Source organism: Magallana gigas, chromosome 2 (assembly GCF_963853765.1).
Source record: "Magallana gigas chromosome 2, xbMagGiga1.1, whole genome shotgun sequence".
Classification (NCBI taxonomy): Eukaryota; Metazoa; Mollusca; class Bivalvia; order Ostreida; family Ostreidae; genus Magallana; species Magallana gigas.
In genome coordinates, this window is record NC_088854.1 from 34076054 (window position 1) to 34088527 (window position 12474).

A 12474-nucleotide genomic window follows, 5' to 3' on the forward strand; every position below is an offset into this window, starting at 1 on the left:
CAAAAAATTTGTAAGTATAGAGTCAAATTTTCAATTACAAGCAATCTTGGTCTAATTAATGTTCAGCAGCATAAAATGTATATAAATTACAACTATCTGTACTCTGGTGCATTTTGGAATAGGAGGCCCTCCCAGCAAAAAGAATATTTTTAAAATTTGCATCGTAAAGATTTATTATAATGTATATCCTAATCAAGTCTGATTGAGTAATGGCAAGGCTGCTCTCCAGCCTTGCCGGAGTTTTACAGCGAGTTTATGTACAATGTCCAGATACCGAGGGTCTGAAGCCAAATTGTGATGGTCTTCTGAATCTGTGACTTGAGAATACAGTTCTCTGGCATACACATTATTCCAGTTGACGGTGAAATTATTTGGGTAAAACTGAATCCACTCTGTGTATCTGTGACTGTCAGTTCTGATGGAGTACCCCATGACTCTACTGTCCACTGCTCGCGGCTGGTCACTGTCTGCCTCCGGCTGTAGACTTGGACGAGGGTATTGACTAAACACTGCAGACTTCCAGTTCTTAATCACAGTATGAGGTGATGTAGCATTTTTTATCAAAGGCACAAAACTACAGCCCTCTGTACAGATTGTAATATTAAAAGACGTCTGTGGACAGGTCTTTAGAATTGGAAGTCCCGCAAGTTCCACAAGAGATGGGAAAATGTCCACAAGTTCAACAAGACCATCCGAGATCTTGTACTGATTGTATTTGACCATACTTCTATCCGGCCAGTCTTTATCTGAGGAAGAATATTTCCGAGTACCAGAGAGAGGTTTCCCAGTCACTCCTGGAACAGACACTAACAAAGGCACCCTAGTAGTCACTTCAAAGTTACTGAATTTGGACCATTCCTGATTTTCACCAAGGGCCCAACCTGCATAAAGAATTTTAATTGACACAAATGCATTTATGTAGAATAAAAGCAGAGAATTCACAATGAGGATTGAGTTTGACGTTATACACATGCTGTTATACTTATTCACTTATACCATGATCTCCCGTTAATAAAGTGATGGTGTTTCCAGACAAGCCTTTCTTTTCTAATGCAGCAAACACTTCCCCCAGAAGATTATCTACATAGCTAACAGAGGCATAGTAACTCTGAATCATCAGTTTCTGAAACACAAATTTTGAACTCTTTTAGCAGAGCGCATCTCAGTATTTTTAATAATGAGACCAATTAGTACATAAAAGTTAAAAACTCAAACAAGTGAAATGTTTGCTGTCAATGAGACAGCAAACCGGGTTTTCTTTTATGTGAACTGTATCCATAATCCATGTCAACCCGTATCCAGTGAAATGGAGTACGTACCCTATATGCAATATTTTGCCAAAAAATTACTAAGTTCAAAAGCTGGTATTTTTTTCATAAATTATCAGAAATCAAAATCCTAGCAATATGCACACCTCTGATATATGTACAATTGTTCTGCAAAAGAACAACTTCCTATCTTGAGAATTGTAGGAGGAATTATCCGTACAATGATATATGCAATATTTTGCTAAAATATGACTAAGTTCAAAAGCTGGTATTTTTTTGATAAATTATTGGAAATCCAAATCCTAGCAATATGCACACCTCTGATATATGTACAATTGTTCTGCAAAAGAACAACTTCCTATCTTGAGAATTGTAGGAGGAGTTATCCGTACAATGAGGGTACCCTATATGCAATATTTTGCCAAAAAATGACTAAGTTCAAAAGCTGGTATTTTTTTCATAAATTATTGGAAATCAAAATCCTAGCAATTGCACACCTCTGATATATGTACAATTGATCTGCAAAAGAACAACTTCTTATCTTGAAAACTGTAGGAGAAGTTATCCGTACAATGAGGGTACCCTTTTGGCAGCTGCCCGCCTGCCAGTTTCACCATTTTAATAACTGGATTTTTGCGTTGGAAAACCCGGTTAAAAAAATGTTAAAAATTACAAGGCATATTAATGAGAAATTTTTACTCTGAAAATTTCATCATCATTCATAAGTTATATTAAAAATATAATAATCATTTTAAATCTATACAAAACTTCAACAAGCATTCTGAGAGTATTGCATAACCAATACACGTCCCCTACCGGTTGAGTTTGTGGAAATTGTGAAAACAATGCACTGTTATGCAGAATATCGAACCCGAACATTAAAAAATTGGAATATAAAAAATTAATTTTCTCGAAAATATGTCAACCAGACGCTACAAAAGTGTAAACTTGATCTGTAGTTTGACATTTTGAAGCTGTTCAGCAAAAAACGCATAAAGAAAACAAGAGGCCCATGGGCCACATCGCTCACCTGAGGAACAATAGGTATGATAAAATCAGCTTAATGGAGTCATAATACAAACTATCTGGACAATGTACAATAATACATGTAGATCCTGTATAAATAAAATCCATTTTCCCCTGGATATTCTTATGTTTATAATCATTAGTCCCTTTTCTAACAAGATGATTTTATAGTCTTATCATATGTTGAGTATAGCAGTTCTCAAAATGATCCTTAACAATAGTTTATATATTAGATATAAACGTACATCAAACTATGAACCTTCTCGGGAGGCCAAAGAATTGTCCTGGGGCCAAAGTCTTAACAATTATAAAGAAACATCTGGCTGATTAGTTTCTGAGGCTTCCAAAGAAGTTTCAGCATTGCCGGCTGATTGGTTTCTGAGAAGAAGATTTTTAAAGATTTACTCTATATATTCCTATGTTTAACTTCGATCCCCCATTGTGGCCCCACCCTTCCCCCGGGGGTCATGATTTTCACAACTATGAATTTACACTACCTGAGGATGCATCCACAAAAGTGTCAGCTTTCCCGGCTGATTAGTTTCTAAGAAGAAGATTTTTAAAGATTTACTCTATATATTCCTATTTTAAACTTCGATCCCCCATTGTGGCCCCACCCTACCCCCGGGGGCCATGATTTTCACAACTATGAATCTACACTACCTGAGGATGCTTTCACACAAGTTTCAGCTTTCCTGGCTGATTAGTTTCTGAGAAGAAGATTTTTAAAGATTTACTCTATATATTCCTATGTTAAACTTCGATCCCCCATTGTGGCCTCACCGTACCCCGGGGGTCATGATTTTCACAACTTTGAATCTACACTACCTGAGGATCCTTCCACACAAGTGTCAGCTTTCCTGGCCGATTAGTTTCTGAGAAGAAGATTTTTAAAGATTTATTCTATATATTCCTATGTAAAACTTCGATCCTTCATTGTGGCCCAACCCTACCTCCGGGGATCATGATTTTTACAAATTTTTATCTACATTACCTGATGATGCTTTCACACAAGTTTCAGCTTTCCTGGCTGATTAGTTTCTGAGGAGAAGATTTTTAAAGATTTACTCTATATATTCATTTGTTAAACTTCGACCCCCCATTGTGGCCCCACCCTCAGGTGAGCTAAAAAGGTTAAGTTTACAATACAATAAGTTGTTAAAGTTGGTTTCTGGAAGAACAGACTTTGAAAATTTTCTTAATAAATATTGACAAATATTTTACTTTTTTAAGCTTTAGTTATTAAGATCTGTGTACAAACATAGAATTGTGAGCAAATCGCTGTATCTTGCTTATAATTCGAAGCTTAACACTCAAATATGGTTAGTAAATAGAAATTGTAAACAATTAAACACAAGAAACATGCACTACATGTATAACAAATAAAGAACACAATTTATTTTTTCGAAATGAATCATATATATATACATGTATATACCTACATATTTCCGTCAGCGATATCAAACTCTATTTAAACTGAATAAACTCGAAAAAATGCCGAGCATCTCAACAAAACCTATTGCATTAATCTACATGTACCATTACGCAAAAGATAATGCCGAATTACCGATAGAATGAATTGTATTTCAGTACCCGTCCCCTACATCCGATTTTGCTTAATTTGCGCAGGTAAACAGTTAACTGTTTGATTTACCGAAGTCTCTGTTTGATTTGATACGTAAAAATCACGAAATACAGACGATAGTTTCCAGGTTACAAAGCATAATGAGAACGAAACGAAAATCAGAACAAGCTAACACCAACGTCATGTGTGAAAACTGTCAACGCATTGAAATGTTTAGCCTCAATTTACTTCACAAAATCGGCACCAATATATTTTGTATGTTTCAAAATTTCCCTTCATACGCGAACTGTTGCACAACAAGCAAATTCATCATAGTCAGATCGACCCTTTTTCGTATAATGTCATGGCTGCTTTAAACAAAGAACCTCGTTTTAGAAGTATGGAATCATTTTACCGGATGCCGAACCCGAAGCTATTAAACTGATTGAAACACGCATTTCCTTTATTATTATTTTCTTAATAACTCAGATTTGAAACAAAATTTCCACTTAATTTTTGCAATTTATATTTTCCTTCCCATAAGGATAATTTATGCTAAACTATGTTGAATTTGCCTCGGTAGTTCTTGAGAAGAAGATTTTTAAAAATGCACCCCCCTTTTTCTACAGTTTCAAGGTTTTCTCCGCTTTGAATACAGATCAAACTTTTATTTCTGCAATTTATATTTGCCCTCCCATAAGGATGATTTGTGCCAAATTTGGTTGAAATTGGATAAGCGGTTTTAGAGAAGAAGTTCAAAATGTAAAAAGTTTACAGACGGACAGACGGACGGACAGACGGACGACGGACAAAATGTGATCAGAATAGCTCACTTGAGCTTTCAGCTCAGGTGAGCTAAAAAGTGTGGAAAACTGAAGTGGGACAGACAGACGGACGGACGGACGGACAGACGGACGGACTGACGGACGCAGAGGAAAGCTATAGTCCCCTCCGGTGAAAACCGGTAGGGGACTAATAATAATTTTCTTATCAAGAACTTCAATATTACAATTTGTAACATACTTGTCTGCCAAAAGGCCCTTATATATTGAAGATGCTTAATTTTAACATGTAAATAACAATAACAATTGTGGAATTGGTATATGACCATTCAATAATCATGTGGAAGTTGTCAGTTATCTGAAAGTGCTCTGAAACAGGACCATATAGAAAATCTTTGGTTACCTGAAAGTGCTCTGGAATAGGACCAAATGGAAAGCTGACATTGAGACTCTTGACGTCGTCTCTTTCTCTCAGGTCTGTCCAGGGATTCCAGGCTACAGATGGTAATCCCCGAGGTTTGGTATGAAACTTTGCAAGCTTGATTTCATCAAGAGGATAGAGCTCTGAGAAAAAAAACCCCAACAGAATTACCCTGAGTTAAGTATCAATTAGAAAGGATTAATTCAGATAATCAATAAAATCAACTCCCGTCAGCTCATCAGAACATGTACTTTGATTCTTAACATTGTTAATGTAATACCTACTCAGATACTCCTGAGGAAATTTAAATGGGATATGTGGTTTGTGGTAACCCAATGCCAGAAAAAATGGCTGACTTTCATTGGACAGTTTTTCAATAAACTTCACAGCATGCTGGGTAGACTGGATATCTGGCAGGGTGTGCTCTGGTTGAGTGGACACATTGACTGGACAAACAACATTCATTTGTAGCTTGCCTCCTGCGCCAGGACAAACCTATCATAACAAAGCTAGTGAAACTTTGCTACCATCAGCAGCTAATTAAAGGTCTTTGTTTATAACTTTTGGAAGTGTAATAGTACCAATAATTAACTGAGTACAACGTACAATACACTGACCTTTTTCATTTTGTACTGCTGAGTGGACGGTAAGTAGGGGGGCACTGACCAGCTGTAGGGATAATCTGTTGTCTTTCCAGAAACTATTCCTGTAGATCATCATTTATCACAGTGAAATCAATTATTGAATTCAATCCTATTTGATTATCTGTGATGAGCATTGCTCTTATTAATAAAAAAAAAGTCTGTTTATCATAGCTAGTGTTATATCAGCAAAGCCTCCAGTATTCTATATTCAGACGTTGGGACCAATCTTTTATATTTACATTTTCCAGTGTCTTTGCCTGTGATAACACTACGTATTGATTTTGTACTATAAAATCCATAACTTCAAATGACGTATAATTGAGGCGCCAGCGGGGTTTGCTTATATATATTTAAATATCATTTAATCATATAATGGCATAAAATTATATAAATATAAGTAATAAGGAATCATTCTTTGAATATTATGAGGTGATAATTACTGTCGGGGCGTGATCAAATCCAATAAAGCCTGAACAAAAAATGGTAATGGGCCACTTCCAACTGGAGGTGCCATTCGCAGATTGATTTAAAATATTTGTGAGTCAAATCAAATGTTTAAATTTTAACTCAAATTTAATAAATAATAATAACAACCGTCACTATAATTCATGGAATCCACAATTTACTACATAATTAATATATAAAATTATTTTTATGGGTTCATATATCCCTTAAACAGAACATATTTTATCGAACTGTCAAGATTTGTTTTGCAATTTAAAATTCCGCAAGAATGTAGAGTCTATTACCAATCTTTATCAGTGTGATTATTAAAATTTGAAGTAGAATTCTATTTTTAGCAATATTGGTGAACTACATATATATTATATAAATCAAAAATTGAGCAGAGAATGCTGCTTCCTGATGGAGGCTACATAATGTCTCGTTTCCATGACTTTTCCTGGCAAGTAAAATGTCAAAACCATTAAAAAAAGCCAGTATGCACAAAAACGTCAGATAATTTAGACTAGGATCAGGGTAGAATAAACTTTTCAGTATTTAGTAATGTAGATAAAAGGGGGAACGAAAAACTAATCACATACAGAAAGAAAATAAAGCTGGATTTGAAATTGAACCTAATAATTCTTCTGCAATAGTCAGGAGTACATGAACTTAGTACTGCTAAGCTACCACACTGTCGCACAATGTATCACAACATGACTCCCTTGTAATCCGTGTATTACCTGGGTGAAATATTTTCCCAAAGGACTCTGTGTGATAGCCATGCTCCTTAAAATACTGTGGAAGTGTTGTGTAGTTGCCAGCCGACTTTCGCCAGTAATAATGTACATCCCAAAGTTTTGTGGTGTCTGGCCGACGACTTGTTAAAAAGGAGGTCCTGCTGGGTCCACATAGAGCTTGCTAGTCAAACAAAATATCAGTACATGTATATTAAATTCAGTCTTGTTGAAGAATTGTAGAAAGCATTTTAAATGCCATACTAAATAAATGAAAACCATATGGAAAAGTTTTTTTGGGGTTGATTTAATTTATTGCAATAACTATAAGTTGACATATGAGAATTCAAACTAATTAAATGCTCAAAACTATATTCTTTAAATTCCCTTCATGACTTTTAGAGTGCTTTCTGATTGGCTGAAAATATTTAATTCATTTTATATCTTATAGAGAGTTGTCTAAATCACAATAAAGTAACATCAAAAACGTATCAACTCGCCTGTGGTTAAGCACAATTTATTGTCATATTCATGGTTTATAAAGTGTAAATTGCCCAAATTCAGTTTTATATTATAACACATATAAATTAATTGGTAGCTATTTTTACTCCTTAAGAAAATTTCAGAGTAAAGTCTACCTGTGTGTATGCCCTGTTAAAGACTACTGAGTTCCTAGCCAAGTTATCCATGTTCGGAGCAATAATCAACTGGTTTCCATAACTCCTCATAATAGGCCGAAAATCGTCCAATACGATGAATAATATATTTGGTCTTCCTGCAATACCGAATATCACTAAATAAATCATATATTGTAATCTGTTAAAAAAGACACAAACATGTAAATTACGTTACATCTAAGTTAAAAACTTGAAAGCCTTGAAAGTTCTTTAGAAAAATAATTCTGACAGTTGTAATGATTTATATGTAAGAACAACAACTCTATTTTATTATATATTTGGATTAGGAGTCTGAAATGCATAGTGTGTATTCCATTTGATGGGCAATTGATTACCGATATTATCCCTGTACTCCACTACTAAAGAATACTAGAACAGTAACCAACAGCAATGGATTTGCAAATTCACTAACGTTACACTGCTTTCTTGATTAATGCAGGCAGGAATTTCGTGAAACGCGGGTTTAAATCATGCCACCTTAACTAACAATGCAACTAAGGTGTAACTCTATGGTGGAAGTTCGATGATTTTATCAAATAGTTAATAAGAAATACCATATTACCACCAAATTTAAAAAACACTTCTGAATAATAATACCGCAGCATGTAAACTTTAGGACCAGCACTTGCACGAGAAGGAAAACTGTCTGACGGCCGCCCGCGCACCACTGTGTCCACATCTTTTATTTTCTGTACAATGTGGTCAGGTTTCCATCCTCATACTATATCATAAGTATTGTTTTTGCGTCTGCGCCCATCTCCATACGAGTATTGTTTTTGCGTCTGCACACAAGTCCAAATCTTCTACTTTCAGTTTAGCTCAGTTTTTAATTAATGCGTATATATTATTAGAATATAAACATGCGGGCATAATAAATCCGAATAAACCCAAGTAGGTATAACGTTATGTAACATATTTTTTAGTGTAATTACAAATAAATTTTAATTATATAATTATATATTTTTGTTCAGGAGACGAATTTAAACAATATCTCATATACTATAAAATCAAAGTATTGAAAGTACTGCAAGCTGGGCTTTTCAATTCACTTTTTATTCTGTCCAGAGTTTTTGCTTCCACCACATTTTGCTGAATATCTCGATAATCATAAATACCTTTGTGCTCAAACTACGTTCATCCACTAATATGAAAAATGTCCAGATTATCTGTTTTCGGTTTCAATACACATTCCAAAATAAAAAGTCTGCGGGGATTTTGCATTGCATCAGCCATTAATGAGCCCAGATGATAACTTCGAAAAATTGTGCAAAGTATCCCGAGCACTCCAAATGGAGGAAAGATGTAAACATTTCCCATTATAAATCTCCGTAAGAAATTTGTTTTTGTTCTTGTGAACATTTATGAGTGAAAAATGATAATTGCACAATGAAGATATCTTGGATAAATTCCCTTTTATCAATTTCACATGTATTTCTTTTACAGGTATGTGTATTTTTATTAAAAATCATGAGCATTAGAACCGGGGGGCTAGGGGGGCTTAGCCCCCCTCCCCCACTTTTCTTGCAAAATTAGACCTATCCACCAGGCACATAGCATCAGGGAAGGGCCACCCCCCCCCCCCCCCACTTTTTCTCGCAGCAAACATAATTTTTTCTAAATTTACTATTAAAAATTCTTTATTTTTACTTCTTCTTTTTCTTTTCTTGTGGAGTTATGTCCCCCCCCCCCCCCCCCCCCCCCCCAAAAAAAAAGAAAAAAAAACAAGATTAGGATTTTTAAGATTTCAAGATTTCTGTTTCTGATGATTATTCTCGCCATATCGGAATTATGATACATCATTTGTCAACAACTACTCCTATCAAACATGTTTGAGTGAGGTCAGACCAGGCATTGATAATGGAGATCAGGCTCTGGTATTACATTCTAGTTATCTAGATAAATGCAGGTACTTGAAAGTCATACTTGTAAAATCAAAAGATCTAGATTTTGCTCTTTTTAAAAATATCAAAAAAATTGACAAACAGTTTTCTTACTCTATATTTGTATACAACTTCTGTCCAGTTCAAAGTACCAGTACCATAGTAAAAAGCATAAATTTTATTCATAAGCAAAATATTCTAATGAAAGAAACATAGTGTAACGCTCGGAACGCTTGCCTTGTGTTGAGAACAAAACGATGTAAAGTTTATAATTTATTCGACCATAAATAACATGACACAAATACATGTAACAACGCCGTTCAAAAAGAAAATCAGACAAGTCGAAATAACTAGTACTGAACTAGTAAATATGAATTAAACTAGCGCTATAACTAGTAATAATAATTAATTAAACCCTATTACTATAAATGTACTTCAGTCACTTAGATACTGAAATAGTACGCACCTTATAATATGCTGCAAAATTTGTGTGTACTTCCCGATACACAACAAAAAGGAGAGAGCACCCGTTTCTCAGTGTCCAGGGTATTTATAGAGTGCTAAAAGCAGACGACAAATTACAACCAATAAGATAAGTTAATCCCATCCCGTTAAAAAGATTATCCAATCACAGTTAATCCCCATCCCGTAAAAGAATCTCGGTCTCGTATCAATTAACGTGAAAATATTACAGTACAGTAAATAAGTAAAACAATTTAAAGTTAATTATTAAACACAAAAATAACTAGTAGGCTAATTGTTCGAGAACAATTACAGGTCTTTCCACCTAATATTTTAATGAATTGCTAGATTGCTCAATAAGATATACAAAACATTACTATACCTATGATATATGTTGTACTATAAAATGGGATAATCACAAGGCCATTAATTGATAAATGGTTTTAAAAGAGATTTTTTAGTTTTATTATTATCAAGCCATTTCTTTAAAAATTCCGTGTGGTATATATCGGTAAAGATTTATCTAATTACTTACTATGAACAAAACTGAGCCAAGTGAATATTCTTTACACAATCGTATAAACAGTAAAGCTAACAATAGAAGATAGTGTTCTACAGGCTAGCTGTCTTTGTACAAAATGAATAACAAGTTCCACTTGAGTAGCCACAGGACTTGATGTGATACCTGGCTGACACAATTGAATACCATATTGCGCAATCCAGCAAGCTATTGAAACCCTTACTATAATTCTGTATTTCAAATGATATCAAAATTCATTAATTAAAAGACTTCTAAATGACGTTGACCTTTGACCTTTATGTCATTTTGTTTGGCCAAGGTAGAGGCTTCTATTCCAAGTGGTCCGAAGTCTGTACGACAAATAATAAAAAAGTTGGAAATGATTTTATAGAAAATTAAAAACTTTCAGGGGGAATAACTACTAGAAGACGGCCTCAGATCCTTTCGGTATGAATAGATTGAAGAATCCTCCAAGTGTACTGAATACATTGGTAAAAGTTCCAAGTCTTTATCTTTTATGGTTTCAGAGGAGTAGCGATAACAAGCATTTCGTACAATAGGGGCTATTATAACTCTGTAATTATTCAAAAGTATGAGCTAAGGGGCTATATTTTAAATTGTCTTAAGATGTCCTACTAAATCCATCAAAAAGTTTTTCTCTACCACCCTTAACAAAAGAGATATAAAAACTCATTAATTAACGGCTTCTCAAATGACCTTGACCTTTGACCTTTTGTCATTTTGTTCGGCCAAGGTAGACGCTTCCATCCCAAGTGGTCCGAAGTCTCTATGATAAATAATAAAGAAGTTGGAAGTGATTTTATGGAAATTTAAATACTTTCAGGGGCAATAACTACTACAAGGGGGCCTCAGATCTTTTTGGTATGAATAGATTGAAGAACCCTCTAAGTGTAATGAAGACATTGGTAAAAGTTCCAAATCTCTATCTCTTATGGTTTCAGAGGAGTAGCGATAACAAGCATTTCCTTCTCAAAGGGCAATAACTCTGTAAGTTCTGGGAGTTCTTTGACACAGGGTCAATTGGTACCATAACTTTTAATGAGCAATTACATAAAGTTTAAATTGTTTGGATAACTCTAATAATAAATCAAAGTACTGAAGAACTGACGGGAGTTGATTTTGTCGATGTTTATTTATTTTAAAATCAATGATATGTTATTTTGCATGACAAGTACATGTATACGTAGTTTCTAATTTGAATTACGCATATTTTTAAAATATGAATTTTTAAACTTTTTCGACTAGAATGTCGAGAAACCTCCATATGAATCATGTTAAATAATATTTAAAGATAAAATTAATTCAATCAAACTATGTATCAGTGGTAGAAATATTTCTCGAAAATTGTATGGATCCAAGCAATATTGAACTCTAGTCTCGTTCAACCAAACGCTCGGCTGACACCGTAAATCTCCGACAAGGGTTTACGGAGACAGCCGAGCGTCGAGTTGAACGAGACTATATTGAACTCTGGCGTAGGAATACATACGACTACAAAAAATATTTAAATTGTTCGTACCATTTAAAATCTGACTATTTTAAAGGTATTTGCAAATAAGTTTCCTTGAAAAACAATGCTTTAGCATACATTACATCGAATTCATAAATTATTTTCAAGAACTAAGTCTTGTCAGGAGCAATGATTTGTGCTGAGGTCCAAACACTGTTTCACTTTCGGTTTGTCCGCGTGACTGCATAGGAGAGTTGATTAAAAATCAACTCCCAAAAAGTCACTCCGAGCTAAATAGAAAAAAAGAAGAAGAAGAAGAAAAAACATAAAGAAAACAAGAGGTCTTTCACCTGAAAGGTGGAAAGACCTAATAACTTTAAGTATTTTATAATCGATATAAACAAGTAAATTAAATTTATCCGCCAAAAGGTACTTCGTTACAAAAATAGAATACGGAACTATGGGTAATTCCGAGAAAGATGAAGAAAAATGGCGGCAACGTAAACAACCAGTGGGAAAAACAAAGAACTACAGGAAGTGCACTGCCTGTCGTGACAAACTACTTCAAGTTGGAGATGATT

At 34.5% G+C, this 12474-nt stretch overlaps 1 protein-coding gene across 1 annotated transcript; it reads right to left on the reverse strand.

The window, feature by feature from the left end:
- Positions 1-146: 146 nt before the first annotated feature.
- On the reverse strand, positions 147-8404 carry LOC105329839 (iduronate 2-sulfatase). The gene is made up of 8 exons (XM_034445842.2): positions 8158-8404; positions 7522-7658; positions 6890-7067; positions 5679-5767; positions 5346-5556; positions 5044-5204; positions 997-1123; positions 147-881 (listed from the first exon to the last, which is right to left on the reverse strand). The coding sequence occupies exons 1-8, from the start codon at positions 8237-8239 to the stop codon at positions 193-195; spliced, it is 1674 nt and encodes a 557-aa protein (XP_034301733.2). The 5' UTR covers positions 8240-8404; the 3' UTR covers positions 147-192.
- Positions 8405-12474: the final 4070 nt, after the last annotated feature.